Source organism: Marmota marmota, unplaced genomic scaffold, assembly GCF_001458135.2.
Source record: "Marmota marmota marmota unplaced genomic scaffold, marMar, whole genome shotgun sequence".
NCBI lineage: Eukaryota > Metazoa > Chordata > Mammalia > Rodentia > Sciuridae > Marmota > Marmota marmota.
In genome coordinates, this window is record NW_025999999.1 from 8,771,984 (window position 1) to 8,799,557 (window position 27,574).

The window sequence follows — 27,574 nt, forward strand, 5'->3', positions numbered from 1 at the left end:
AGACCCAGAAAAACCTCAAGGAGCCAGTGCTAATCAAAGAGACCGAGTGAGAGGCCTGAGCCTCCTCTGGGATCTGGGAAATGGTTCATGGACCTGCCTGACCCTGTGCCATGGGCCAGGCTGGTGGCCACCCAGGCAGGACACACACATACACACCCAGTCTCTTGTGGTCATTCTTGTTGCAGGAAGCCCAGCGTGGGGCTGGGACCATAGGCCAAGTCTTTGTGGGGTCCTTGAGAGGTGTCCAGGGCTTATGTAGACAGGGAGTTTTCTGGGGGTTTCTAGCTCTAAGACTATTCTTCCCAGTCTCTGTCCCAAAGTTGCCAAAGCCTGGGGTCCACACACCAAGGGAATTTCCCCTGTGTTCTCTGCCCCATGTGGGGCCAGCCAGAACAGGCCTGGGGAGGTGCACTTGTGGGCTGGTTTCTATACAGTGGAAGGGGCTTGGGTGTGGCCCCACTTACTTCAATGGTTCAGGTGGTTTTAGGGAGAAGAGCCTTCTGTCTCCAGTAGGGGCTGACCCCAGAGGCAGCTGGCCATGCATGTCAACCTCTATGCTCCCTCCCAAGAACCTGCAAGCCCTTACCTTCCCCGGTCTTGGAGGTGTTGATGTCTGAGTCATCCCGGGTCCCATTCTGGGCCTCTAGGTAGGTGGCAGGGACCCAGCCCTGCTCCTCGGAGGTGCTAACAAACCACCATCCTGTAGAAGGGACAAGAAAGAACAGGCCATGAGAACCTTCGCAGGGTGGCAGAGGTGGGTTGGGGGCAGAGATGCAGAGGGAAGGAGTGGCCAGAGGGCAGGGCACAGGGCCAGATGGCCTGGGCACCAGGCAAAGGCCTTTCCTTTGGCCAGCCTTGAGGGGCCTGGGTTTCATCTAAGGCAGAAAAGACCTACACACTCCCTGAGATGACCAAACAAACTGCCATCCATTCCTACACGTTTGATGAAGAAAAAAAAAAAAATCCAAAGACCAATTAGAAATAATGATGTCCCACATGAGAAATGCACCTTGCAGGAAAGGCCAAGTGAGCTCTGTCCCTGCACAGAAGACTCAGGGTCTTTCAACCCACTATGACCACGAGAAGGGTGGAGGCTGGTGCCTCCTCTGCTTTCAGAGGCAGCGAGGCAGACCGCCTCACACCTTCCTAGCACAGGTCAGCAGTACTGTCACCTCAGTGCCACTCCCAGCTGCTCTTGGATGGTGTGGCCATTTCAATCACAGTAAATGAGTGTTATAGCCTCAGGTGACCCCTGACAACTGCAGCCACACATGAAGGCTCAGCAGGTTATTTCTGCATCCTGGTCCTAGGGAGCCAACAGCTCAGAGAACTAAACCAGCCCTCTCTACAGAGGATGAAACTGAGACCCCAGAAGGGCCTCTGAGCCAAATAGACCTGGGCCTCGATGGGCTTTGCAGAGCTGCAAGCAGAGTACAGAACTCTCCAGAAAGGGCGGGCAGCAGAGGGCATTTGAGCCTAGGCCTATTTGGTTCAGAGGCCTCAGCTGGGTCAAATACTATGACCCAGGGCCCCTGCTGGCCACCTAGCATGAGCCACAGAGTCTATCTCTGCCTGGGGTGAAAGACAGGGAGCAGTAGAGTACCTACCTAAAAAACCCAGGTCCTGCCCTCTGCTCCCTGGGCCCATCTCCCACCTCAGGCCTGGCCAACCCCAGTGACCAAGGCCTTCCCTTGACACAATCCATATAAGCCTGAGAAAAGCAGCCTGGCCCACCAAGTCACAAACCTTCAGTCAGGAAGAACTGGGGACACACTCCTGCTGCTGGAAGAACTGAAACCATAGGTCTAACTTCCTTTCCATCCTGCTCTGGCTCCAAACTCCCATCTCCCAAGATGGTTCACTTGGACTGCCCATGCCCAAGCCACCTCTTGCTATGTTCACTTTGCAAACAGGTACATAGGTGATGAGGAACTGTGGCAGAGAGACTGCGAGCCTTGACTGGACCCTGAACATGTGGGCCCTAAACCCTATTCTATGCCACTGCTGCAGGACCAGGGGGGCATTTCATTTAAACACTGCCCCACAGGCCCTGAGACTTCCTGCACCAGGCCTATCAACAGGATCCAGAAGAGGATGTGATCTGCAGGCTGATGGTTTTCTGGTTCAAGGAAAAAAGGAGGCTTGATTTTTTTTTTTTTTTTTAACTGTATTGGAGATTTACCACTGAGATGCTTTACCACTGAGCTATATTCCCAGCCCTCATTTTTTATTCTGAAACAGGGTCTTTGTAAGTTGTTCAGGCTGGCCTTAAACCTGCAATCCTCCTGCCCCAGCCTCCAGTCACTGGGATTACAGATGTGTGCTATTGTGCCTGGTGAGGCTTAACTTCTTAAGAGGGAACAGCTGAAGTCATTGAGCAACTTGTGGGGACAGGCAGGTACTGGCATCCACTCTTGGGGCCAGGGCAGCAGCCAAAAGGCAGTTCAGAGTCTAGTGGACACTCCACTGACATCCACTGGCATTTCCCAACTTTTGGGTCTGAAGATGGTTATAAGGGTACCAGACACTTGCACTCACTCAACTTCTGGTGAAGTGACTGGTTCCAGGAAGCTGATACTCCTGGGAGCTGATAGCTCAGATTGTGTGTTAAGCACCCTCAGAACCTGCTAAAGGGAGATGGATGCTCACTTTGGAGTCCAGGCCACGCTAGAAGAGGGGTCCTTGGCCCTGGGGAGCCCCTGCCTAACATATAGGTTAACAAAAGAGGCCAATCTGACACTCTGAGGGAGGAAGGCTGACAGGACCACCATTCATTGACATGGTGGGAAAGGTTTTATTGTCCACTTCTTTTGAACCAGGAAGACCTTGAGTCCCACAAGCTGGTCAAGAAGTGTTAGAGGATCTGTCTCCAGAATGATGTCCAAGGAGGTTTTTGTCCACTCTTTGCAGTGTTGGGCAGCAGGAGGCAGAGGAAAGCAGGAGCAGCCAGTGTGTGGGGGGCACTTTAGGCACTCTGACCCAAGGCTTTGGGTGGACATGGAACTCCCCTCTTGGCACAATTCAGGTTGGTAAAGAGCTGTGTCTTGCTTGAATGGGATGGGAGTGGCCACCTTTGTCTTACCCACAGCCATCTGCACATATTAGGCGAGGGAGGGCTGCTTGGAGCAGCACCACCCATCCTCTTGAAGCCCAGGCCACAATGGCTTGGATGCTCAGAAGCTGTGGCTGATTGGGCCCCAAAGCAGCCAGAGGGTGTTGCCTTTTCAGGGGACCCTGGGTGGGATATCTGCCCCTCAGTCTCTAGGGTAGCACTCTCAGGAGTCCCATCAGTCTCTGCCAGGAAGCCCCAGTCCCAGCAGTTCCTCTACGACCCTGGCTGAAGGTCATGGAGCAAGGTTCCTCCATCTCACTGGGTTGGCATCACTTGACCTTGCCTCCTTAACCACTGAAGTGGGTGCAGCTGGCCAACCGTGTCTCTCTCTTTTTTCCATAGCTTGAACCAAGGGGCGCTCAACCACTGAGCCACATCCCCAGCTCTTTTTTATATTTTATTTAGAGAAAGAGTCCTTCACTTTTACTGAGGCTGGCTTTGAACAAATGATCCTCCTGCCTCAGCCTCCTGAGCTGCTGGAATTACAGGCATGTGCCATCCCACCCAGCTGGCCAGCCATCTCTTGATTGGTTTGTCGTCTCTCCAAACATGTGATAGTTCAGGGGTAGATCTGTGACCCAAGCAAGGCTATTCAGCGGCTGTTCTAAGAGCTGACAATGGCGCTTTGATGATCTGAATCCTGAGTCCCACACAAGCAGGAATCACAGGGGCACGTAGGAAGAAAAGGCCTGAGAGCCAAGTCAATAAAGCAGCAGGTTTGTCATGAGAAGGAGGACAAGCTATCCTGAGGACATCTTCTACCTGGGAGTCTGGTGTACCAAAACTAGACCAGCTTGCTGGACTTCCTCATTACAATAAGCCAAGGAACTGTTCACTGACCTGGAGGTCCACGGAAGAGGACAATTGATGAGTTGACGTGGAGCTGGGTCTCAGTCATTTGAATAGAGAAAGCCCTCACTAATCACCCATCACAATCTCTAAGCATCACATGAGCCCAGTCTGAAGAACAAAAGTCACCTGTCACCACAGACCTCAGCAGGTGGGCACTGAATCCTCTAAGCCACTCCAGGCAAGGTGCCACTGCCCCAAATCCTGCTCACCAGGATGATCCCCAAGACCCCCAAAGAGCAGTCACCAACTTTGGTCACTTTCAGAGGCTCTTGAAAGCCAAGGCTTACACATGACTTCCCAGGTCCAGGGTCTAATTCCAAGAGCACAGTTGTGGCTCTCCCATCTCATCCAGATCCTTCCAAGCAGACCTCCAAAGGCCTACCCTCTAAGCCAAGCCACGTCCAGTAGCCAAGGAAGTGCCTGGAAGGCCTGGCTTCAGATGGGAGCCCTTCTTCCAGAGAGAGGGTTTCCCCAGAACAGACTTGGGCAGGGGCCAGGGATTTTATTGTCATTGGATGAAATGAGATGTGCTCTGAGGAACAGCATAGCTCAGGAGCACGCCTCTGGTTAAGGACTTGCCAAGATCACTTCATGACCAGCCTCTTTTTCTACACCAAGGTGTCCCTGCCAATACCATGCTCTCAAACAACCCTCCTTCTCCCTGTTCGTCCACACTGGGAGATTATTTCTTCCCTTTTCTTGTGTGAATCCAAGGTCCCAGATAAGCAGGTGTCTTGGTGATCTCGTGGCTGGCTGTTTTCTAAACCTTCTCTCTGCTTCTAGAACTTGGGACCCAAAGTAATCCTCAGCAGAAGGAGGCAAACCCCCTTCCATGGATGCAGAAGGGAGACAACATTCCCTCTGCCTGTGACTATGAGCCCTGGACCCTCTGCTTTCCTGGGGGAATTTTCTTCATCAGTCTCATCCAACTGGTCTGTATCCTGAAAAGTTGGGAAGCAAGTCCCAGAGCTGCTGCCCTCTTGCAGGGGCCTTTCTCTTTGTTTCAAGTGCCCTAGGATCCTAGGACTCAGGTCTCTTCTCTGTTGGAAGCATCATGTCTTCTCCCCCTTATTCCATTCCTGGGAGCCCTTCCATATATATGCTGCTCTTTCCCTTCCCAGGAGCCAGGGACACGGGTGGAAGGTTGATCTGCACCTATGAGCACCAGGGGCACTCCCAGGGCAGGGCAGGGCAGCCCAGTCCCTCCTTCTACCTCTGCTGCATAGGCCTCAGCACATGGGAGGACTGGATAAGGACTTATGAGGGGCTGAATGGATGACAGAGGTGCCCAGTGGGCAAAGCATCACCACACTTGGTACTTGACACTGTCTCTGGATGTCCCATGGATGTGCTCTGCTGTCTGAATCCTAGCCTTTCTAACATCTCTGTTGTTCTAGAAGCTTCTGGGACAACTAGGCACATTTTCTGTTGACTATAAACATCTCTCCCCAGGACAGTAACTTAGGATCCTATTCTGCTGTGGCCCTAGGACCTGGGGCTAACACTGTCATCCCCCCAGCCTGACGCCCCAGACAATCTTGCCTGAGAACACTGGCCTAGGTTCCACTCCAGCCCAACACTTGCAGAGTGTGCTGGGTCCAGGCTTCTGACTCAGGCTCCTCCTGAATCAGGCTCTGAGGAGGAGACAATGGCTATAGAGAAGAGACTGCCGTGGGCTTGGCCGTGGGCATCTCTGCTGAGCCAAGACGGACAGGCTTAAACATGGCCTAGGTGGGTGAACATGGTGCCCACCCTGGTTCCACAAAGACCTTCTGGGATTCTGGGCATGAGTCACATGGCTGGGCTTCCTGGAAAGACTCCCTGGGCCCGCTCCCACCCACGGCTGCTGACAAGCCTCTCCCACATGCCAGCAGCTCAGACGTACATCACTGCACCAAAGTCACTGCTGCTCCAGTGAGGAACCACGACAACCTGAACTCCTGGGTGTGGCTCAACTATCCAAGTACTAGCTACAGGTCTGTGGGGTTCCCAGGATCACCCCAATATGTGTAGGGGCCTAGCTGTCTTTTCTAATCTCTATGTGCTGGGTGTGGGTGTGGACCAGGGCTCGTATTTGAGTCTATGGAGGTGAGTGATGTACATGTGCACACCTGTTGGGGGGCGCATAGGAACATGGGAACAAAGCCAGGTCTGTGTCTGTGTATTACAACCAAACACAGGGGAGGGCACTCTGTGTCAGGTGCTAAACTTGACATACATCCCTTTACTCTTCAAGGTTCTCATGGAATAATGTTACTGTGATCAGCCCTCCGCCTTACATGAGGAAGCTTGTGTTGTAAAATCCAGGGGTCAGATGGAGATCTGGATTCCCAGCCCCACAGAGGCAGTGAGGGTCTTCTAGCAGTAAAGGGGAATAATTAGGGTGCCCTGACTTGTCCCATCTGCAGGTACCTTGCTCTGCAGAGCTTCCAGGCTTCTCTTGGGGTTTCGGAAGAATGGGGGTCTATCCCCCAGCACCGCTTGCTGTTTCCAGCAGTTGTACTTCATGTCTGCAAATCATGGAGGGCAATGGGGTTGGGGGTATACATCCTGGGGGGGATTCCCTTGAGGCCCTGGGACCACTCTCAGCCTGGCTTCTGTCCTCTGGCTCACTTGGTTCCCCAGCACAAAACTCCTGCCGTCTCCTCTCTCCTCTCCGCATCCAGCTCATCCTATGAAGTCCTGGCTGCAGCCCACCTCCTCCAGGAAGCCTTCCTTGACAGGTGTCCAGGTGCCAACATGTCCAGGGCATCACTACAGCTGCTTTGCTCTCTGAGAATTATCTTGTCAGCACTATAGGCACCAGGTCCAGTTTGTATCCAGGGCAGAACTGAGCTTGCAGCAAGCAGCCTGGCCGATGAGGAAACTGGCACAGAGCGATGTATAGGAGCCAAAGAGCTGAGTCTGAATTCTACTACTGCCACTTCTCTGCTCTGGGGACTCAGGAAACTGCCTTAACCTTTCTGAGCCTCAGTTTCCTCATCTGTGAAACTAAAAATACAAATGGCAGCTATGGGCGTTATTAAGCTCTTCATTAATGACTATAGCCACCTGGACCAGAGCAGCCACCTCTTCTTCCAGCCTCCAGGAAGATGATTCTAGACTCCCAAGCTGACCTCTGCTAGCCTTGTTCTTCCATCCTCCTGGCCTCTCTTTGGAGAAAGACTCAGTAAGTTTCACTAAGTTACCTGGCCTTGAACTAAGGAAGTGGCTGCACCTGTGCCCACGTGGGGCCGCTGTTTTTGGGCTGGCAGCCACACCTGGCCTCTTCTTAGCAGTCACCTGGTGAAAGGGCAGCAGGCTCTTTCAGGGAGTGAGGCAGTGAGTGTGGTGGAAGCAGGAGATGGTAGGGACCCATTATGGCTCTGGCTGGCTGAGAGACCCTTTGGCATGTGCCTCCAGGCCCAGCCTGGCAGCCCTGCCCTGTGACACCTGCCAGGGCCTTACTTAGGAAGGTTTTCCCACCTGGAGTAGCTTTATGCTGAGGTGACCCCTCCCAGATGGGGGCAGGCAGCGGGAATCCCACACCCAGTTCCTCTAACGGGAAACTGCAGACTGATCCAGAGGAGCCCTTTAAGTGGACACTATAGACACCTGACATGCAGGAGAAACCCGGTCTCCAGGGCTAGGCCCCACCCTGGGCTAGTCACCACGGAGAACAATGACCTGGCCAATTCCTTGAGAGCTCCCTCCCTCTGGCCTTTCTTTCAGTCAGGGCTGTGTTTCTGTGGTGCCAGGGGCCAGGACCCAGCCCTTTACAGCAGACAAAGACCCAGAACAGCAACGTTCCTGTCATCCAGAGCCAGTTCTGCCAGTAGGCCCCAGGAACAACCCTCTTCTCAGTGGTGGGTCCAGGGGCCAAGGAGGGGGAAGACACATCAGGAGGTCTGAGCAGCATCCCCAGCTCAGGGCTGCGGCGGGAAGGGGGACACTCAATCCCAGGCCAGAGCCCAGCTTTCCCAGCTGCCATAATCTTCAGGGCGATGGCCCAGCCATTTGGTCTGGGCTCATCTGTTTGGCCAATTTCAAAGCCCTCACAAATGGACTCTAACTGGGGACTCCCAGTGCTGGCAGGGGTCAGGGAAGAGAGAAAGAACAGAGACTTTAAGAGTGACACAGACCGAGGTGGACTGAGAGACAGGGGGCGGGCTGGGGGCCTCAGCCTCTGCAGGAGGGGCTGAGCCTGGCTGGGGGTGGCAGGAAGTGATGGCCACTCTCAGGCCATTGCTGTCCCCAGGGTGACCAGGCCACAATGGCCTCCTTAAGGAGGCAGGATAATGAGCTCATTAGGGCCAGAGTGAGGCCAGCTGCACACAATTAGGATGTTAATAAAGTCCTCCGAGGTCACAGCTCAGCCTAGGACAAAGCAGATGGTGGGGGAGGGGAGACCCCTGCGCCTTCCTCTCCCTCTGAAATCCTCCCAATCCTTCCAGATGTCAGGATGCGTCCTCCATAAAGCCCCAGTGCTCCTTACTGTCCCTGCTCACCCAGGGGTCTGTGGGATGCAACTTAGCCTCCTTCCCAGGACAGGCTTCAGTTTGGAGCCTCACTTCACCACTTCCTAGATGACCTAGGTGACATGGGGCAAACCACTAGTCCTCTCTGAGCTTCGCTGGCATACCTGAACAATAAAAACTACTCCCAGGGTTGTCCTGTATCAGGGACATGTGACGTAGTTAACATCCAGGAACTTTGCACAAGTGAGTATTTCCTGAGCACCTGGCATGTGCCAGGCGCAGCTCCACACATAGCAACACCAGCACTGTGAATGGCACCCATTCGGGGCTCAGACTCTGCTGCCCCATCACCCCGGGCACGGCACACAGCGGGGACTCAATCGTGTACTGGCAGCTGAGGCCAGCAGGTGAGCTCTGGCTTCCCCGCTGCAGCCCGCCTTCAGATTCCTAGGCGCAAACCAGAGGATTCTGAGGCAGGACAAGACTGATTTTGGAGTTTGGGAGACCCAGCAGACTTGAGTTGCTATCCAGGCCCTGCCTGTCCTTCCCACCTATCGATTCACAGTTGAGCAGGCTTGGAGCACTGACTCTGACCCAGGCCTCCCTAAAGTTTCAGGAGGCAGGTGGGAAGGGCAGTCCACGGAGCCAGGGAATGGAGAGGACACAGCCCCAGACCTCAGGCATCTTAGGGTCCTGCTAGTTTGGGTTCTGGGGGAGCTGAAGTCCCTCTTTCCAGAACCTCAACTAGCACCCTGGGCTGCTGCCTGCATGTCCTGGCTTGGGCCTTGTCCTCTTGGAAGGGGGACATGTATAGGTGCTCCCATGTTCTTTGCTTGGAGCGGGCTTGCAGAAGGGAGCAGGGTAGGTGTCAGTGAGCACCAAACATCGAGAGTGAGGAGACAGATACTGAAAAGAGGAAGAGCTCTAAAATGGACCGGCCAAGCCACACCTGGTAAAAGGCTAGGCTCTAGGGGGCTGCTTCTGCCCTGGGCCCAGCCTGGCCCCCTTCCTATAACCTTGGGCCAGATCTAAGGCTTCTGGTGAGAGACCAGGGAACTGGAAATGCAGGCCGCGGATGCATGCTGTGCCTTTAAGAACAGTGAAAGGCCACCCTTCCCGGCCAGGCCTCCCTGGTCCGAAGGCTCTGTCACTGCAGCCTTTTGCCAAGACACACTCCAGCTCTCAGCATGCGGCCTCCATGGTCCAAAGAAAACAGGAGTGGCTTTGGAGCGGGGGAGAGGCTCCCTCAGCCCCTCCTGGGTGCACCTCCCAACTCCTGTCTTCCAGGCCTACTCAAGTGGTCTGAACCCTGGCGCCCGCCCTGCTCTACTGTCCAGGCCTTCCCTCCCCCCAGATGGGGCTCTGAAGCCCCCAGGGCCCCAGAACCTTCCCTGGGTGCCTGGATTCCAAGACCATTAGCCAAGCTGCTACGTCACCATTTGGAAGGCTCCATGCAGCCCATGGCAGGAAGACAGCAAGAGCTGGGCCTCTGCCACCTCTCCCCACCTCGGCTCCAGCCTGCCCACCTCACTGGACCAGCCCAGAAGCCCAGGGCTGGGCTGGGACCCAGACAAACCTGCAGGGCTCTGGCGGGTCTGGGCAAGCGGAGGTCATGGGCAAGGCACTCAGAAGGTGGCCGGGTAATGAGCACTTACAGATGGGGACACATGACAGACTACAGGTGAAGGACATGATCTTCAGAGCTCTAGAATCAGGCTGCTTGGCATTAAATCCCAGGTCGGCCACCTCCTAGCTAATCAGTTTGGCCTGAGTGAGGCCAAACTCAGTTTGCCTCAGTTTCCTCATTTGTGCAATGGACCTAGAGTGGTACCCAGTGTCGTTATGACTAGAAGAGGAGTCCTTCAAAAGCGTGAAGAACAGCACCTGAGTCCTGGTGAGCTGCAAGATGCTAACATTAATTTAAATGCAAAGCACAGGGAAGTGCAAGAAGGCCCCCAGCGACTAATGCTACCCACCGCTAGACACGTGGGTCTTAGGTGTCTGGTCTCAGGAAGAAAGACTCGGTTTTGTTATCATTTAGCCTTGACCTGGGAAGGTCCCTGTTGAAAACGTGTGGGCTTGGTTCTTGGCCTGGCAGCAGAAGGGGCTGGGGTCCCAGAGAGAATGCAAGGTGGCTTGAGGACCCTGCAGGGGTTATTGGACAGCAGAAGGACCAGGGGCACAGGGTGAGTTACGGCACGAGACTGCCAAGGGTGACCAGACAGCCCATGCAGAGGACCTGGTGGTAGCTGATGCAATGCTTGCTGAAGGAACTGCAGACAGCCAGAGACCAGATCAAGGAGTCAGGCAAGAATCATAGAGAAGAGACGAAGGTAACTAAAGATAAAATCTGGAGGGGAGCGGGCAGGGCAATCCAGGGGGAAGCACGGCAAGGGCAGAGCGGCCCAGCCTAGGTGCTCAGGGTGCTGTGTGAGAGGCTGTTCCCAGTGGAAAGAACTGGAAGAGGAGCAACTTGGAAGTCACTGCCATCCACCTCATCAGAAAGCAGAGCACAGGGGTATGACCTGTGGCCAGGTTCCTGAACAGAAGGTGGCTCCGGAGGGTAGAGGACACAGGAGGCAAACTCTGTGATCATAAATGAGATGAACAGTGGGAGAGGAGTGGCCACAAAGGGGGAGATTTCAAAGACAACGGCAGAGTGGGAATTGCAAAAAGCCAACAGGGAGGTAGGAGCCTCTGAGAAAGAGGGCAGGAAGGTTAGGTTCCTGAAAGAGGAGGCCTGGAAACTGCAGAGGGTGACAAAAAGGGTTCCAGGCCAGAGGGGAAGGAGAGTGAAGTTTCTCTTCTGAGATGGGCACAGCCCCAAGAGGCAGATGGAGGGAGGTCCCACAGTGAGGCACTCTTGTCCACCCTCAGAAGTAGGTGCCCACACTGGGGGGTGGGGCTTGCTGAGGGAAGGAGGGCAGGTGGATGGAAGGCAGAGACAGGGACGGTGCTGGCAGATGTCCTCCATGTGATCTCATCAGCTGGCGTGGGCAAGGGTCCTGAGAGCACGTGTCAAACACCTACCAGTCACCACTGGGGATCTTAAAGACAGAGATGGGAGCAAGGCCAGAGGACACAAAACGGGCAGGCCTCAACTTTCAAGGAAGGTGAAGGTCAACTCCAGAGCAGAGATCAGCAACCTCAATGCTGGCTGTGGTCCTAATGAACAGGGATTCCCTGAGCAATGCTTGGAGAAGCCAGAAAGGGTCTCTGAACACTAATCAAAATAGTGCTGCTGGGGGCGGTGGAGCACGCCTATAATCCCAGTAGCTTGGGAGGCTGAGGCAGGAGGATCACGAGTTTAAAGCCAGCCTCATCAAAAGTGAGGTGCTAAGCAACTCAGTGAGACCCTGTTTCTAAATAAAATGCAAAATAGGGCTGGGGATGTAGCTCAGTGGTCAAGTGCCCCCGAGTTCAATCCCCAGCATCCCCCCACCAAAAAAAAGATAGTGCAGGCCAGGGGGAGTCGAAGGAAGTGAGGGGCCAACCACTCAATCACCCTAAGTTCTACCAGCCAGTGAACTGCTGGCCTGACGGGTCCAGGATTTGCCAGAGCAGAGCTTCCAGGCCTGTGGGTCTATATGACCCCCCAGCACCTGGGGGCCCGCAGAGCTGCATGGACAGATTCACGGCATATCACCAGGGAACCTGTCCTGATGGATGTTTTAATCAACCCAGGATGAAGACTGAGATGCTGTGTGGGTGGTGTCATCTCATTTAGCAAAAGCTGTGTCAGGATCAGGAGCCAAAGGGAGAAGAGCAGATGGTAATAACAGGTCAAACCTGACAAGATGCTAAGTATTAAATCGAAATATGAAAGGACATGACTTAGTGTTTGCAGTGCTGGGGACTGAACCCAGGGCCCATGCATGCTAGGCAAGTGCCCTATCCCTGAGCTAGGTCCCCAACCCTTTTTAAAATTCTTTCTTTGAGAAGGTAAGATGCCCAGGCTGGCCTTAAATTTGCAATCCTCTTGTGTAGCTGGGATTACAGGTGTGTGCCACTGTGCCTGGTTAGTCTAATTAGTAAACTGGTTACAGTTTACTATCCAAACTCTGAGCAAATGAAGGAGTACTATTAATAATTATGCCAAAATTTTAGGTGGTGCAAATGGGGAGTACCTAGGGCAAGCCAAGTTGTTGAGTTGTGTGGCTCGCCCACTTGACAGTGAGGATGAGCAAGGACTTCTGAGGATCTTAAATCCAATATGCCTGGAGGGAAAAGTCTGCCTGCCTCCCCCTGAGTTTGTTAAACCTTAGGCTCCCTCAGCAGACACCAGGAACCGGTGACTAGGAGCAAGGTTAGGTAGCACCCAGGTCTGACACCCAGCACAGCATTCATTTGGTTACCCTTAAAAACCTCTCTAGCCATTCATTCCTCTGCAGAAAGAAACTAGCATCACCTGCTTATTCATTAGTTCCTCAAATCCCCATTTCCTAGATGAGCCAAGGAAACCAGTCCCTCACTGGCTCTCCTCCACTCAATCGACCAGTGTCTACCAAGCAGCCCACGTCTCAGGCAAGTCAAAGGCATGGCATTTCTACCTCTGGTTCCCACTAAGAGGAGGGGGCTGACAGGTGGGTTTCAGGCCCACTTCTAAGTCACCTCTCCTCTGAGCCCATATGGTAAGGTAAAGCAGGGACACCCAGGCTGAAGGAGCTTTTTGACATAAAATCTCATCCAGGAGTTTTACCAGGCAAGAGTAAATTGGGATCAGCATTTCTTAAACCTCAGATATCCTCCCTCAGAAGCCACCTTTGCCACATCTTTGAACCACATATTCCATGGCTCACATGATTGATATATATTATACATATACGATCGCCATGTGTTGCTTAATCATGGGGCTGGGTTCTAAGAAATGTGTTGAGACAACTTTGCCGCTGTGCAAACATCTTAGGGTACACTTCCCTACACCTAGATGGTACAGGTCAATCAAGATGGCTGCCTCATGCAAGCAGAAGATGCAGTAGACATGAGAAGTATGAGGCTGCTGCCCAGCATAACATGACATGCTGCTTTACAGAAAACTTTTAAAAATATGTAGGCAGAATGAGTACCCTCTAAAATAACAATAAAAAAGTATTGCATAAATTGGGCATGGTGCACACACCTGTAAAATTTTTTATGAAGGTTTGGGGATGTAACTCAACGCTAAACTGCTTGTCTAACATGTGAGAGGCTCTGAGATATACACACACACACACACCCACACACACGTGTGTGTGTACATATATATAATATATATAATATATATGTAGAGAGGAATACATAAACCAATAAGACAGTCATTTGTTATCAAATATTATATACTATACATAATTGTATGTGATGTATTTTTATACAACTGGCAGCTCAGGTTTGTTTACCAGCAGCACCACAAACACCATAATGTGTTGGACCATGACATTTTTACAGCTCCAACATCACTAGGACATAGGAAGTTTCTGCTCCATTAGAATCCTATGGGACTATTCTGGTACACATGGCCGGCTTATGAGGTATGTACCTATTTAAAGGAATTCATCTTTTTATTTTCAACTTTAAGAAAGTAATTTGTGGGCTGAGGTTGTAGCTCAGTGGTAGAGTGCTTGCCTAGCAAGTGTGAGGCATTGGGTTTGATCCTCAGCACTGCATAAAAATCAAGATGTGGTGTCCATCTACAACTAAATATTAAAAAAAAGAGAGAGAGTAATTTGTTAAGGAGATGTCATGGTCTCTGCTATGAATTAACACACAGGACCACTGGCCCCAACCATGAAAGCACAGGAGGAGACTGGAGCTGCTACAAGCCAGAGGCTGCCCGCTGCCCAGGGAGGTTTGTCTGATGGGTTAACAATTGGGGAGCATCAAGCTGAGATAAACCCCAAGGCTTGGAAGAGAACAAAAACGGACCTACCTACCGTCCTCACTGTGAGGCAGAGGCATTGCATATCTGCTGCCACCCAACACACAGCCAGAGGCCATGACAGGGAAAACCATGGGGAAGGGATTTCAGGAAACAACCATGGTACCCGAATGATGCCTGCTTATTCAAAGCTGCCCGAGGAAGAGGCTGAAGAGGCTCATTGCCTTTCTGGGGAGCAGGAGTCTGAAGTCCCACGGTCTCCCAGGGGTACCGGGAGAAAACGGCAAGCCTGGAAACTGCCTGCCTAGCACTGCGCCTGTGTCATGTTTGACAGGTGGTGTGGAGAAGAGGCTACCGGGAGGCCCTGCGGTTGTCACTGCTCATTGGACAACTAAAGGGCTAGCCCTATTCTTTGAGTGAGCTCTCTCCAGGGCCTAAGAAGTACACACGGACAAGTTTGTCCATTTCTTCTCTTTCCTCTCTTTGCTAAAAATGGAAGCTTCCTGGCCCCAGAACTGAGTTGGTTTCAACTAAAAGCTGGAGGCTGACAACCTCCCCACCCTCCCAGCTGAGTTCAGCCCCTCTTCAATTGGGCAAAAATAAAACGGGGGCAATTGCAACTTTAAAGACCATCCCCATAAACAAAACAAACCCGCTCCACAATTTGTTGAGGGCATTCCTCCTTCCAAACCCTCCTTATTTAATTTCTGGGGAATTTTAAATAGAGGGCTTGCAAAAACTCTGTACCGCCTGACGTCAACAGCTCTCTGACAACGTGGATTCCTCTGCATGGTGTGGGGAGCAGCCACCACGAATGCCAATGCTTTTCCAGGCTCCTTTCCCATTTGGAACTTGGGAACCACTGGTGTCACCCTAGGAGACTGTGGGACATGGAGAGTGCCCAGGAGAAAATGTCCCACTTAGGGTCCTTTAACTCTGCATTTCCCAAACTCCCAGGAAACTAACACATTAGCCTGAGTAACACCTGTACTGGTGTTTCCTTGGTGTGTTTATTTAAACCTACTTTAACAAATGTAAATATGCTTTTCAGGAAGACATTCTCCTATGCTACCCAGAATGGAAAACCAGGATCCCTTGGCATAAATAGAATATAACTGGAAAAATGCATACAGTGAAACGAAATGATGATGTCATTAAGTTCAGCAAGATATTAAGGCAAGTTCTAGCAACATACTAAGCCTGGACCAGATTTTCTCTTAAACAACCAAAAACGGGACACTGGCCATTGTTACAAAGGCACTGACAACACAGGAGCCCAAATGGAGACTTTTCCCTTGACCCAATGTGTAGTGAAAGGGAACAGCGATGGAAGCCTACGTCAGGTGCATCTACCTGCCTGACCCACTCTCAGGGAAACACTGATGTTGCTCTGGAAGGAGCACTGAGTAAGGATATGCAGCCCTTAGTTGACACCCCAGTTTGGCCACCAGCAGCAAGCTTGGAGTTCTTGTGCAAACTGCTTACCTTTTCTCCTTTTGAAAAACAAAAACAAAGCCACCTGTCCTACTTATCCTCAGAGTTACTCAAAGACAGATGGAAAAATGCTTTGAAAAATCTCCAGGTTGGTGGCAGATGGGGGTGGAAGCGTTATTGCTCCATGTAATTTCAGGAACCCAATGGACTTCTAACTTTCCCCCAGATATAACTTACTGCCTGGACTGGGTAGTAGCCCATCCCTGCCATTTAGAGAAAAGGAAAGGAAAATGAATACATCACTTGACAATTTTCCTTCATGGTGACAGCTACGTGGTTTTAGATATTATTCCCATTTTATAGACAGGGAAACTGAGGAGCAGAATGGCCACATGCTAGCCACAGGGTGGCAACTCAGTGACAGTGGGATCTGACATGTGCCTTTCATGAGGTCTGGGGGAAATGATCTCTATCCTTCTCTTCTTGACCCAGCAGGTTTGAGAAGCCCCCAGATGTACTGGGCTCTCTGATTCATCACTATATTCAGGCCCATCCCTCAAGCTACCACTTCTGCAAAGTTCCAGTCACTCCCTGCCAGCTGGCCTCTGATTTCTTACCCTGAGCTGCCCCAACACCCTGACTGAGGTTTGAGTTGGTAATGTCCCCAAGAGCTCTCTGAGGACAAAGTCCGGGTCCTGTTCATCTTGGCAGCCAGTCATGACACTGCCTGGCTAGGTGTTTTGGACAAAGAAGGGGCCCAGTAGGTAGTTGTTGGGAATGAAATGCCATGACAGATTGGCCCAGGCTTGCTCCTTCTCTGTCCTCTCCCCTCACTCCAGGTCTTCCTGCCTCCTTGTCCTCAGAATCTCTCAAGCCCAGTTCCTGGGGCCAGTGCTAGGCATCTTCTCCCCAGCTCTCATCCCTTTGGCCCTGGGAGGCCTTCTGCCCTGCTAGAATCCAGTGCAGCTACTCCCTGGGCAGTGTTCCCTCCTCCGGGTCCTCAATTTGGGGAACTAACTGACTCTCAGCGCCCCAGGTCATCCAGGGGAATCTCCCCTCAGGGACCTGAGGCAGGGAGATTGTTGTTGCTTTTGCCTGTCTGGCCCCAGATCACCCAGGAGGCAGATACTCCCAGCCCTCATGAGAGCTCCTGCTCCTGCAGTCTGCTATACCCGACTGGGCCATTTCCTCCTGGGCCTCTCCCCTCACCGACAAGCCTACTTTTGGGTGAGGCTCCTGGAAGAATGCAGAGACACGAATAGCAGCTTCTCCCAAGAACATTTGAGGCAGCTACAGGCCTCCACAGGGAAGCAGGGTGCCTTGGTTTCTCCTACAGGGCCCTCCTCCTTGCTGGATGCTCTGGGCTGCCCCAGGGACCTGTCCTGTTATCCCTGCAGAGGGTGGTGGGGAGACAGCTACACCAAAACCAGCTTCCTCACCATGATGCCCTATTCTGTGGAGAGCCTGGAGAGCCACCGGAGTTACCAAGAGCAGCAGGGTGTATGGGAAAGACCTGGCAAATGACCCCAAATCTCTGGCCCTTAGTTTCTGATCTGTGTAACAGAGGTCATGTTACTGTACCGTGTAGGGCTATGGTGAGAATTATAGGACAAAAGAGGTCTGGCTCTCTGCCTGACACGGAGGAGGGACTTTTCCTCCATGATCCCTTATCTGCCTTTCCCAGAGATTTCAGAAAATAGCAAATGAGTTTAACTTCAGCCCTTGTCCCCAGGTGACTAGCCTCAGTGGGGTTCTCTGTGGTGATCTAGGAATGGGTTCTCCGAGCTTCTTTCTGCCCTATTTTCCTTCCCATCTCTCTTACTTCTAGGCACTAGCTTGTTTCCTGGTTCCCAAGAATGGATCTAGTATAGATCCTACTCTAACCCATGCAGAAAAGGCCACTTCAACCCAGAAACTCCCTTAGTTCACATGCCCTGGAGTCCACCCAGTTCATTCTAGAGGCCTGCCACAGTGATTGGTCAGGCAGTGTTGATGAACACTCATGAGGATCAATGACAATGCAGCTTTTCCTAGGAAGTGGCCTAAGGTGGAGTTCTTGTGCAAACTGCAAGTTCAAAGCCAGCCTCAGCAATTTAGCAAGGCTCTAAGCAACTTAGTGAGAACCTGTCTCAGTGCAGAGGGGAGTGAGGGGAGGCGGGGAGGGGGGTGTGCAGATGGAAAAGATGGTGACGTAAGATGGACATTATTACTCTATATGCATGTCTGCAGTGTGACTCTGCACCGTGTACAACCAAAGGAAGGAGAAGTTGTGCTCCATTTGTGATCAATGTGTCAAAATGCATTCTACTGTCATGTATAATTAGAACAAAATTTTTAAAAATGTGTACATATATATATATATACACACCCACATACACACACATAATTATATATATATGAATGAATAAGTGCCCCTTGGTTTAATCCCTAGTACCAAAAAAAAAAAAAAAAAAAAATTTCCCTGGGATGAGTCAGAGCAGGTAACTGTCAGCTTCACCTTCAGCCCATCTGCTCCATGAAGGTGGGGATCAATCTTCCTTGTTCACTCTGTCTGAACACAGCAGGAAATAAAGGTTGGGGAATGAATCAGCGCATGCAGGTCTGATCTCTGGCTTCTGACTACATGCTCACTTACTTGCTTGGTTCTGGATTTCTCCATCCTGAATAAGTCTCAGATTAATCACACCCTACCCAAGGACAGAGACAGGGCAGGCAGCTGGAGGAAGTCACTGTCCTCACCTGTGCTTCATACAGCCTCTCATCCGCATCCTACCACCACTGAGCCCTGGGAAGACAGACTACATTCTAGAAGTGGCTCTAGGGTGTCAGGCCTAGAAGAGTCTGAAGACAGAAAGTGGGAGGGCCATGAGCACCTCTCCCCTTTAAATATGTCTTGGCAGTGGCAGGCTCGAGATGCCCTCATGGAGTCCCAGGCCCTCAGCCAGGCACACTGCAACTTCATTCCCCAGGAAGTAGGTAAAAGCACATCAATCACAGCTCCCAGCTCTGACCTGTCCGTTAAACTGGAGCATGGCTGTCTCCTTCCCCCAGTCTCCACATCCAGGCCTCTGGATCAGGGTACCTGCCCAACCTGCCTCAGACTCCTTCTAACCTCCCACCTGGGAGTCACTTCTAGAATGAAGTTTTTTCTTCTCCAAGGGCCCCAGGGGGGTAAGATGATCCCATGGGGGCTGAGAGATGGGGGCATGGAGGGTAGTTTAGGGCTGAGATCAAGAATCCTCCTTCCAGCTGCCACAATAGTATTGACAAGTCGCTCTGGCCCTCTGAAAGTCAAGGCCCTTTAGATTCAAGGTGAGTCTATGTCTGGTTGTGCAGCAGAAGGATGAGGGTATAAACTCCTAAGGGGTTCAGTGAGCAGCATCTCAGACGCTCATTCTCCTAATGCAAAGCTGGATGATGAGGTAAACTTTTCTCTCCTCTAAGGAACAACCAGTTAAAATTCCACTGAGGGGCAACAAGGTCCATGCTACCCCCAGATCTGTTCAATGCCAGGGGAAGCATGTCCCACACAAGGCCAAGCCTCTGAGGAGCGGCATTAACGATATCCAACACAGTAGAGCTGATCAGAGGCTTATCTGGGGCACTGGGTGAGGAACGGGGAAGACTGGAGCCACAAGGAATGAAGCCCCAAAATTCCAATGTGCTGAACCATTTTCTTTGATATTCTCACCTGACCTCTTCCCCACCCACTTTCCCATGCAGTCAAAGTGCATGGCACACGCAGAAGACACCAGGACACTTGGCTGGTGGGCAAGCCAGAGAAGAGAGACCCCTGAGAGGCAAAAAAGACTGGGGAATGCTGGGCGCAGTGGCGCAGGCCTATAATCCCAGGGCCTCAGGAGGCTAAGGCAGGAGGATTGAGAGTTCAAAGCCAGCCTCAGCAACTTAGCAAGGCACTAAGCAACTTCAGTGAGACCTGACCTGTCTCTAAATATAATACAAAAAATGCCTGGGGATGTGGCTCAGTGGTTGAATGAGATGAGCTTCGGATGCTCTGGCTGGAGAACACAAACTCACCAGTCTCCAGTATTTAAAAAAAAAAAAAGATTCCCCAGTTCACCTCAAGTAGGAATGGTCAGGTGGGTCAGGCAAATTCCAGCCCAATACCAGTGGGGGTCAGTGGAGCCCTCCATCACTGTGTCTTTGCGACCCTCTCCAGATTGAATACTGGCCTCTCTAAGCCCCAGAGTATGGCTTTCAGATCTTATTGAACTTGAGGTGGTTGGGGGAGGGGCTGGGCAAAACCACATTCTTCCCCATCAAAGCCAAGAGTCTAAAGTAACACTTCTGGTTGTAACTGAGGCGGGCCTGCTTGTGATCAGATCCTGCGCAGGCTTTCTGGCTGGGCAGCCCTGGATCCCCGCAGCCCTGCTATGGGGAGATACTTTCCCTCACTCAGATAATCTTGTCCTCATGTGACATGGCCAAAGACAGCCATCAGCCCCTCTGCTTTCAGCAGTTCTCCAGGGCAACCTTTCAAAACATTATTTTAAGGGGGGTAGTGCAGGGAAAGCCACCCAAAAGCTCCAGCATGACATTCCATGACACTCATCATATTCTTTCTGTTCCCAGCACTGGAAAACATAAGAAGCCTGAGCCACCACACTGGCTGATGCAAACTGAAGGAAAGAGGAGACTGGACCATCTTCCTGCTTTGCCTAAAGTGCCCCCGCCCCCGCCTTTTAATTATGGGGAGACACACACACACCAGCACCTTTCTGCTGCAATAGTACAGAAGTGGCTCAAGATTGCTGCTCAGCTGTTCTTTCTCCAGAAATTTAATCTGCAAAGCATTTGGCCTCACAAAGCCCATACCAAAGGTGTCCAGGAATCCACAATCCTGTGATCATCATTACAAACCCAGGGACATTTGCAGCCACTGACCCATTTGGCAGCTGGGGAGACAGGCTGAAGGCTGCCCAACATGGTCAAATTCCCCTCGCCTGCTCCCTCTGTGCTGACTGGCTTGTTTCCAGAGCCCCAGGGGTAACAGGGAATCTTAGGAGCTCCAGACCATGCAGATGAAGGGGCTGCTTCCTGCTCAGCTTGGTAAAGACACAATCAGGGGACTGGGAAGCTTGGTCACTAGAAAGCAACCATGGTCACTGCTGTCACTCCTTATCACACTTCTGTTCCTCAGATGATGACAGCAGATGCTCAGAGAGCAAAGTGGCTTGCCTGAGGTCTCCTGACTGGTTGGTGGCTGAGATCGGAGCCTAGATTGATCAAGATCCTTTTATGCAAAGCCTGGTATTCCTTCCACGGTGGGACACCAGCTACTCCGCCTACTAACATGACACCCTCAGCACTTTGCCAAGTGCAATCCCTTGACCCGAGGCCTCCAGCAAGAAGTGGGTGTCCAGAACTGCCAGAAAGCTCCACCAAGTCACAGGGAGGTCAGTTGGTCAAGCCAGGCAAAAGAGAAGCCTGTAGTTAACACTGAAGGTGCTGGTAAAGGGACCCCAGGCCCTGTGTCCTTGTCACACCTGCTTGCTACCTGCCCTCACAGCCCCTATCACAGCAGCTTAAAATTCTGTCGTAATCAAAAGATAGTGAACGTGCTGAGCCTAGAGAAGTCTGGGGCCTTGTGTGAGCACTGATTAGAAGTACAGAAAACAGACAAGAAAGACAGAGTGTCCAGAAACACCAGGACTGGACGCCTGGCCAACCTCAACAGCAACCACACCCCCTTCCTGGGGGAGAGAGAACGAAAGAGGCTGAGGCCGCAGAGCCTTGTGTCTGAGGGGGGCTCCCAGCCAGCCACAGGACGGCTCCCTCCCTGGACGGCACTTCTCCCTCATCTTGACCCCAACCCTGAGAAGTGGCGTTGCTAACTGGGTGAGTTTGTGTTCTCCAGCCAGGGCATCCGAAGCTCATCTCACCAAGAAGATAGAAAAATGAGTCTTGGAATGCACGGGGAGGTGCTGAGGGATCCAGCCTCAGCCAAGGGCTGCAGGGCCCAACGTGGGGAGCTCCGCTCAGTAGGGAGGGTGGCCCAGGTGCTCTGAGTACCTCCTGCCCTCCGTGGCATATGCTGCACCTCTCCCCCAGTAGCCCCTGTGACACCAAGGGCCCAGAGCCAACCCTGGCATAAACTGGCTGTGACGCTGGCCTTGGGCCATGACATCCCATTCCCAGGCCTCTTTTTCTCTTTCATGGATGGACAGGGGGGGTGTTCCCTGTACCTGACATCTGAGGCCCCTCCAACCATTTTCTTGTTGATAGCAACCATCCCTCAACCAGGTCACTCCTGCCTTCTTCGGCCCTGCTGGTCACGTGGGCCTCACCCCGTTCAGGCCTCGCCTTCTCCAGAAGCCTTCCCCTCTTGGCAGACCAGGCACAGCTCACAGCAGTCATGAAACCTGCTTTGGAGTCCCACCCTCCATGGTAGCAACCCTGTGCTTTCTGCCTTGTGCACTGTAGGGGTGCAGGGGACACAGAGGACTCACTGCATCTGGATTTTCCTCTGCAGGAAGAGAAAGAGCCCTAGAATGCCGTCTGCTTCGGCAATGGGAAGACAGGCAGCTGCATCTTGTCCACCGCTGTGCCCCAATGCAGGGTGTACCATAGGGCACACAGTAGGAGCTCTGTTTCTTGACTGACTGAGCAAGCTGCATCCCGAGGAAGCTGTCCCTGGGTGTAGAATTTCACTGAGGTCTGGATGCTGGGGTGAGGGGAGGAAAAGGGGCTGGACAGCAGGTCTCTTCTGGGTGGGGTGGGGTGGGCAACGGGGCCAGGATGGGTGTGCTTGGTTGGATGAGGGGAAGGCAACATGGGGTGGAGCCCTGACCAGCACCAGAGAGACACAGCCCAATGCCACCTCATGTCCTTAGCCTTGTCCGCCAGGGACCTGATGAGCAGACCCACCCAGCCATGCAGACTAGGCCCCCTCCCCAAGGACCCTGTGAGCCCAAAGTGGGACAACTGTGAAACTTTCTTGCTAGTCACTGAGTCAACGTGCTTTTCTTTCAGATCCCCTCTGACCTGCTGCCCCTTGGCCTTTCGCAGGATTGACCTCTGTTTTCTGGCTCTCAGAGGCCTAGGGAACTCACACTGCAAAGCTCTTAGGGGTTTGGCTTTACAAAGAAGTAAAATCCATAGTGTAAGCACTCCAGCCTCCCACCACTAGTCAGAGCACAGTGTTTGAAGCCCGTGCCTCCCTTCCCAGCTGTGCAACCTTGGGGCAAGTCACGTCACCTCTCTGGGCTTCAGTATCCTCCTTGGAAAGACAGAATGCCAATCTCCACCCTGCTTTTTACCAAGATGTTTTAAAATCTGCATGACTTTATATCTTATAAAACATAAAATATTATGATTCAGAAAGAGATCACCTTGAGAAAAATCCAAAAATCCTCTATTAGTTGGCAGGAGCAGGCATTTCCCCAGGTGGCCTTGACCTCCCAGCTGGCCTTCCTAGTGGGATTCTAAGAGAACAGACATGCAGGCTTCTGGCCACTGTGCTGAGGTTCCAGGACATCACCTGTGGCGATGCCAATGGGTCTGATCCTTAGAGGAGAGAGGGCTCTGCTATCACATGCTGGTCTCAGGCCCCCACATGCAGAGGGCCACTTTACCACCAGTCCTTGGCAGACTTCCTCTGTTTCTGGCTTTCCCTCATCTCCCGCGGTGCTCCTGGGCCACTTCCCCACAGTCCCATCCAATAAAAGCTTAGGGGAGGCAAACGAACTTTAGCATGAGACCGAGTCATGCCCAGCTGACAGGGAAACATAGAGCTGGACTGAGACAATTAAACGAGACCAAAATAAGAGCTTCAAATAGCACATTTCAAACAGAGGTAGAAATGGCCGTGGGGATACACGAGCCAAAAACTTCCCTCCATTTTCTGGGGCTCAGGAGCTCAGCTTGAGTGTCCTACGGAGGAACGCTGGCTCCCCACAGACTTCTCAGGCGCCTGAGCTAACTGGGTCGCCTGCTTGTTTCCTGCTATGAGGCCAGGATTCTAGATCAGCACTGGGACCCAGAGGATGAGGTTATGGAATCTGAAAAGATGCTGATAGGGGTGAGGGTGGTTACCCTGGGTCACCCCCAACTACCACCAGCATGATTACTGAAAACCCCAGTGCTGAAGGGTGTAATATTGAGCGGCCACAGGATACACTGGGGAAAGAACAAGGAAAGGGCAATTTGTGAGCCCAAATTCCCTGAGGTCCTGACAAATTATACCCCCCAGAAAGTGTCTGCACTACACTCTGCTGAAGTGTTTTATGTAAGAATAGAGGAAATCAGGGGAGATGTTTTCTCTATACTTCAGATGAGGCCTGTCATTTGTACTGGGGACAAAGGGAGTGTGTGCACATGTGTTGGGGTGGCCAGAGGGTCTCTAGTGCTGCCGGTGTACTGGATACTTGTGCAAAGGTAGATCTGGGTAGGGGGAGTGTCCACAGAGCCAACATCAGGACAGGGTGACCGGCTGCTCCACTTGCCCAACTGAGCAGGTGGAAGCCCAGCAGCCACAGCCTCCCCTGCCTGCTGACTGGCCAGGGCACCTGGCAGCTGGCTCCGGGCAGGTGGCTGGCAGTGCTCAGTGCTGACAATAGCCCCAGCAGATCTGGCCAAGGAAAAAGTTATTTCCAGAGTCTCCTTGTTGCCACCAAACCTGTCCCTGTGCCTTCCAGCCACAGCCAGGATAGCCTGCTCTAAACACTGCTCTTCAGGTGGCTCTGCTGCTCACAGGCTTTGGTGGCTAATTTACCCACAGCTTCCCAGCTGCCACTTTTCTTCTGCCCTGGGCACTCACATGCCTGCTTTGCTGTCCCTGTTCCACTGTCCTGCATGTCCCTCTTAGCCTACCAGAACCTTTTCATTTACCAAGGCCCACTCCTCCTCTGAAAGCCTTCCCCACTATGCTAATCTTCTTCCTTGGCATTTAGCTCCATGTCATGTGACAAAGCCACAGCTAGCGGGGGATGTCACTGGTGGGACTCTCCTCTTCCAGCCTTGCATGAAGCCCCCCAATACCCAAGATTGCTCTTGAGTCCTCAAAGAAACTTGAGCTCCAGGGTGGTGGCTGTGGCCAGACCCCAGCAGGTTTGTCCTTGGCCTCACTACCTTAGAGTAAACTTTCTGCTGCTATACATACCTGACTGGCCCTCAGGGCTGACAGCATCCTCAGAACCACTGGGTACAATCAGTTCTCAAGCAGTTGGGGAAATTGTGTCAGAACTGTCCCCATCCAGTGGCCTTATCAGGGCTCTCATACATTGAGTACTTACTGTGTCCCAGGCCCTAAGCACTGAATTCCTTTTGAATCAGCATATACAACCCTATAGTTGTGGGAGCAATTATTCCCCTTTTACAGTCAAGGAAACTGATGCTTAGGAGACCCAGGAAACTTTGTCCTAGAGTCATCAAATCAAGATTAAAACCAGGCTTATCACTGGGTGTGGGGGGCACATGCCTGTAACCCAGCTACTCAGGAGGTACAGCAGGATTGCAGGTTTGAGGCCTGCCTCAGCAACTTACCAAGACCCTGTCTCAATGTAAAAAATAGAAAGGGCTATGGATGTTGCTCAGTGGTAAAGCACCCCTGTGTTCAACCCCAGTACCAAACAAGCAAACAAATAAACAAAAAACACAAAAAACTGGCTTATCTAACTTGAAATCCATGTTCTTAATTGCTAGGCTAACGTCTCCTCTCCAGCCAGCTTTGTGAAGTGGATAAGGGGCATACCAGAGATGGTCTCAGACCAGAATGGACCTGGGAATTGCTGATTAGGTAGATACAGCAGGGATACATGTGGTGCACTTAGGAAGAGAAGAGCTATCAGAAAACAGGTCTAATGGTTTGGACAGGATCTCCAAATGGAGACTGGTCATGGGAACCAAACTACTTCAAGGCTCTTCCAGAGATAAGAATGCTAGTTCACGTATCTGCAATGCAGACTGCAATAAACCTACCTTTCTAGAAACAGCCTATACTTATCTTTATTGGGACACCCATTTTCTAAGAACAGTGTAGCCTGGAAGCTTGAATTGGCAATTAAGTGGTTCTTTAGTGAGTAAGTGCCAGAATGTTCAAATCAATTAGTATTCAATATCCATAAAGGCAGGAACCTTATGGGTATGTATCCAATCAGCACAGGGCCGGGGACAAAGGAAGTTTTCAAAAATTATGAAATAAATGAACAAACTAATGAATTCTATATCCATTATATTTCACTCTTATAAAAAGCTCAGGTGGTACATATCACTGCCCCTTTTTTCTAGGCAAAAACAAATGAACTCCTATTTAAATCACATAGTTAGCATTAGATATTTTAGTTTTTTTGTTTGTTTGTTTGTTTTTGTTTTTTAGGTGCTAGGGATCCAACACAGAGTTTTGTGCATGCTAGGCAAGCTATATCCACACCCCATAGCTTTCGGTCTTAAATCCAGTATTTGAATTCAGGTTTCTTTGCTCTTTCCACCATACACAGCTGCTAAACAAGTAAATGGTGGAAACCACCATTTTTTTATTCCTTACCCTCCTCCCCAATATTTCTCTTCTTTAAAACCTGCCCTCAAGAGCCGTTGTTGAAGAGGTAGCCATGCTTACGCTCTTGGTGGCTTCTCCTGAACATAGCTGATTGGACCATAGTGAACATGTGATCTATAGTTTGCCAATTCATTGGCTGACTGGGAACCAATCAGATCCAAACTTCATTTTTTTTTCCTTTTTAAGAAATGGAGTCTCAAAGCTGGAATGGAGGAGCACTCCTGTAATCCCAGGGGCTCCAGAGGCTGAGGCAGGAGAATTGCGGGTTCAAAGCTAGCCTCAGCAAAGGCAAGGCGCTAAGCAACTCAGTGAGACCCTGTCTCTAAATAAAACACAAAATAGGGCTGGGGATGTGGCTCAGTGGTTGAGTTCAATCCCCGGTTAAAAAAGAAAAGAAAAGAAATGGAGTCAAACCATGTTGCCCAAGCTGATGTTGAACTCATGGGCTCCAGCAATCCACTTGCCTCTGCCTCCCAAGTAGCTGAGATTACGGGTGTAGTCACTGCCCAGCTCCAGCATAAAATTTTGAGCTCAGAGAAGCAGAAGCTATTGTCAGGTAGCTGTCATAGAGCTTCTGATGCTAACAAGCTAACACCATGTAAACAAGCTGCTATCTGAAGAAACGAAGGCTGGTCTACACTTAGAAGAGCACAGCTATGCTTTCAATCCATTTGGAACCCAAGACAGAGCCAAGAGTAGCTTCTTTTGGCTTGCATAGACTTTCTGGTTCCTAATTTCAGCCTCCTGAGGCTGGGATTTACTTCTCATCCTTGGGTTCAGTGAGATTTTCCTGCAACCTTTCAATAATCTGTTGAGCAAGACAGCCCATTTCTATCCCTTGCTCACAACTCAGTTGGGACCAAAGCGCTGACTTTGGAGGAACCAAAGATTTTCAAGGTTGTTTTCTTACTGGTAAAAATAAGTGGAGGGACCAGAGGAGCTCAAAATGTCTTGCTTCCAAAGAAGTACAAGAACCCCCAGAATATGGTGCCAGTGGCCAGGAAATAAACAGACTCAGAGGAAGAAAGCTGAGGCAGGAAAAATTCTGTTGACTCATCTCCCCACTTCCTGTGCTGGCCTGTATTCCCGAGAAGGAAAAAACAATTTTGGAAAGTTGGAAGCAGTTTTGCTCAACACAGAACTCAGAGAAATCAGGACCCTGGCACCTTCATACTGCCAGATGTTAGGGCTGCTGCCTGCTAGAGGGTGAAGCCAATGTGGTCTTTGAGGCACAAGAATGTTCTACAAAGGAGTCATCTCAGGCACTGCGGCTCACGTCTAGGGTAGAAGGGTTTCCACAAAGCAACAACGGCTGCCATATGCCCTGCTTGGCCTGCAGGGTGGTAAAG

At 51.5% G+C, this 27,574-nt stretch overlaps 1 protein-coding gene across 6 annotated transcripts in view; it reads right to left on the reverse strand.

Moving 5' to 3' along the window:
• The window catches only part of Sh3pxd2a (SH3 and PX domains 2A), a 215,097-nt gene that overhangs the window by 25,372 nt on the left and 162,151 nt on the right, over nt 1-27,574 (reverse strand). For 5 of the 6 annotated variants that reach the window (XM_048807272.1, XM_015494748.2, XM_015494747.2 and 2 more), the window contains one exon: nt 587-700. In XM_048807272.1, coding sequence (XP_048663229.1) covers nt 587-700 — 114 coding nt within the window. Of the gene's footprint in view, nt 1-586; nt 701-3,964; nt 4,026-27,574 lie in introns of those variants that run through there. The other variant, XM_048807275.1, reaches the window with a different exon arrangement.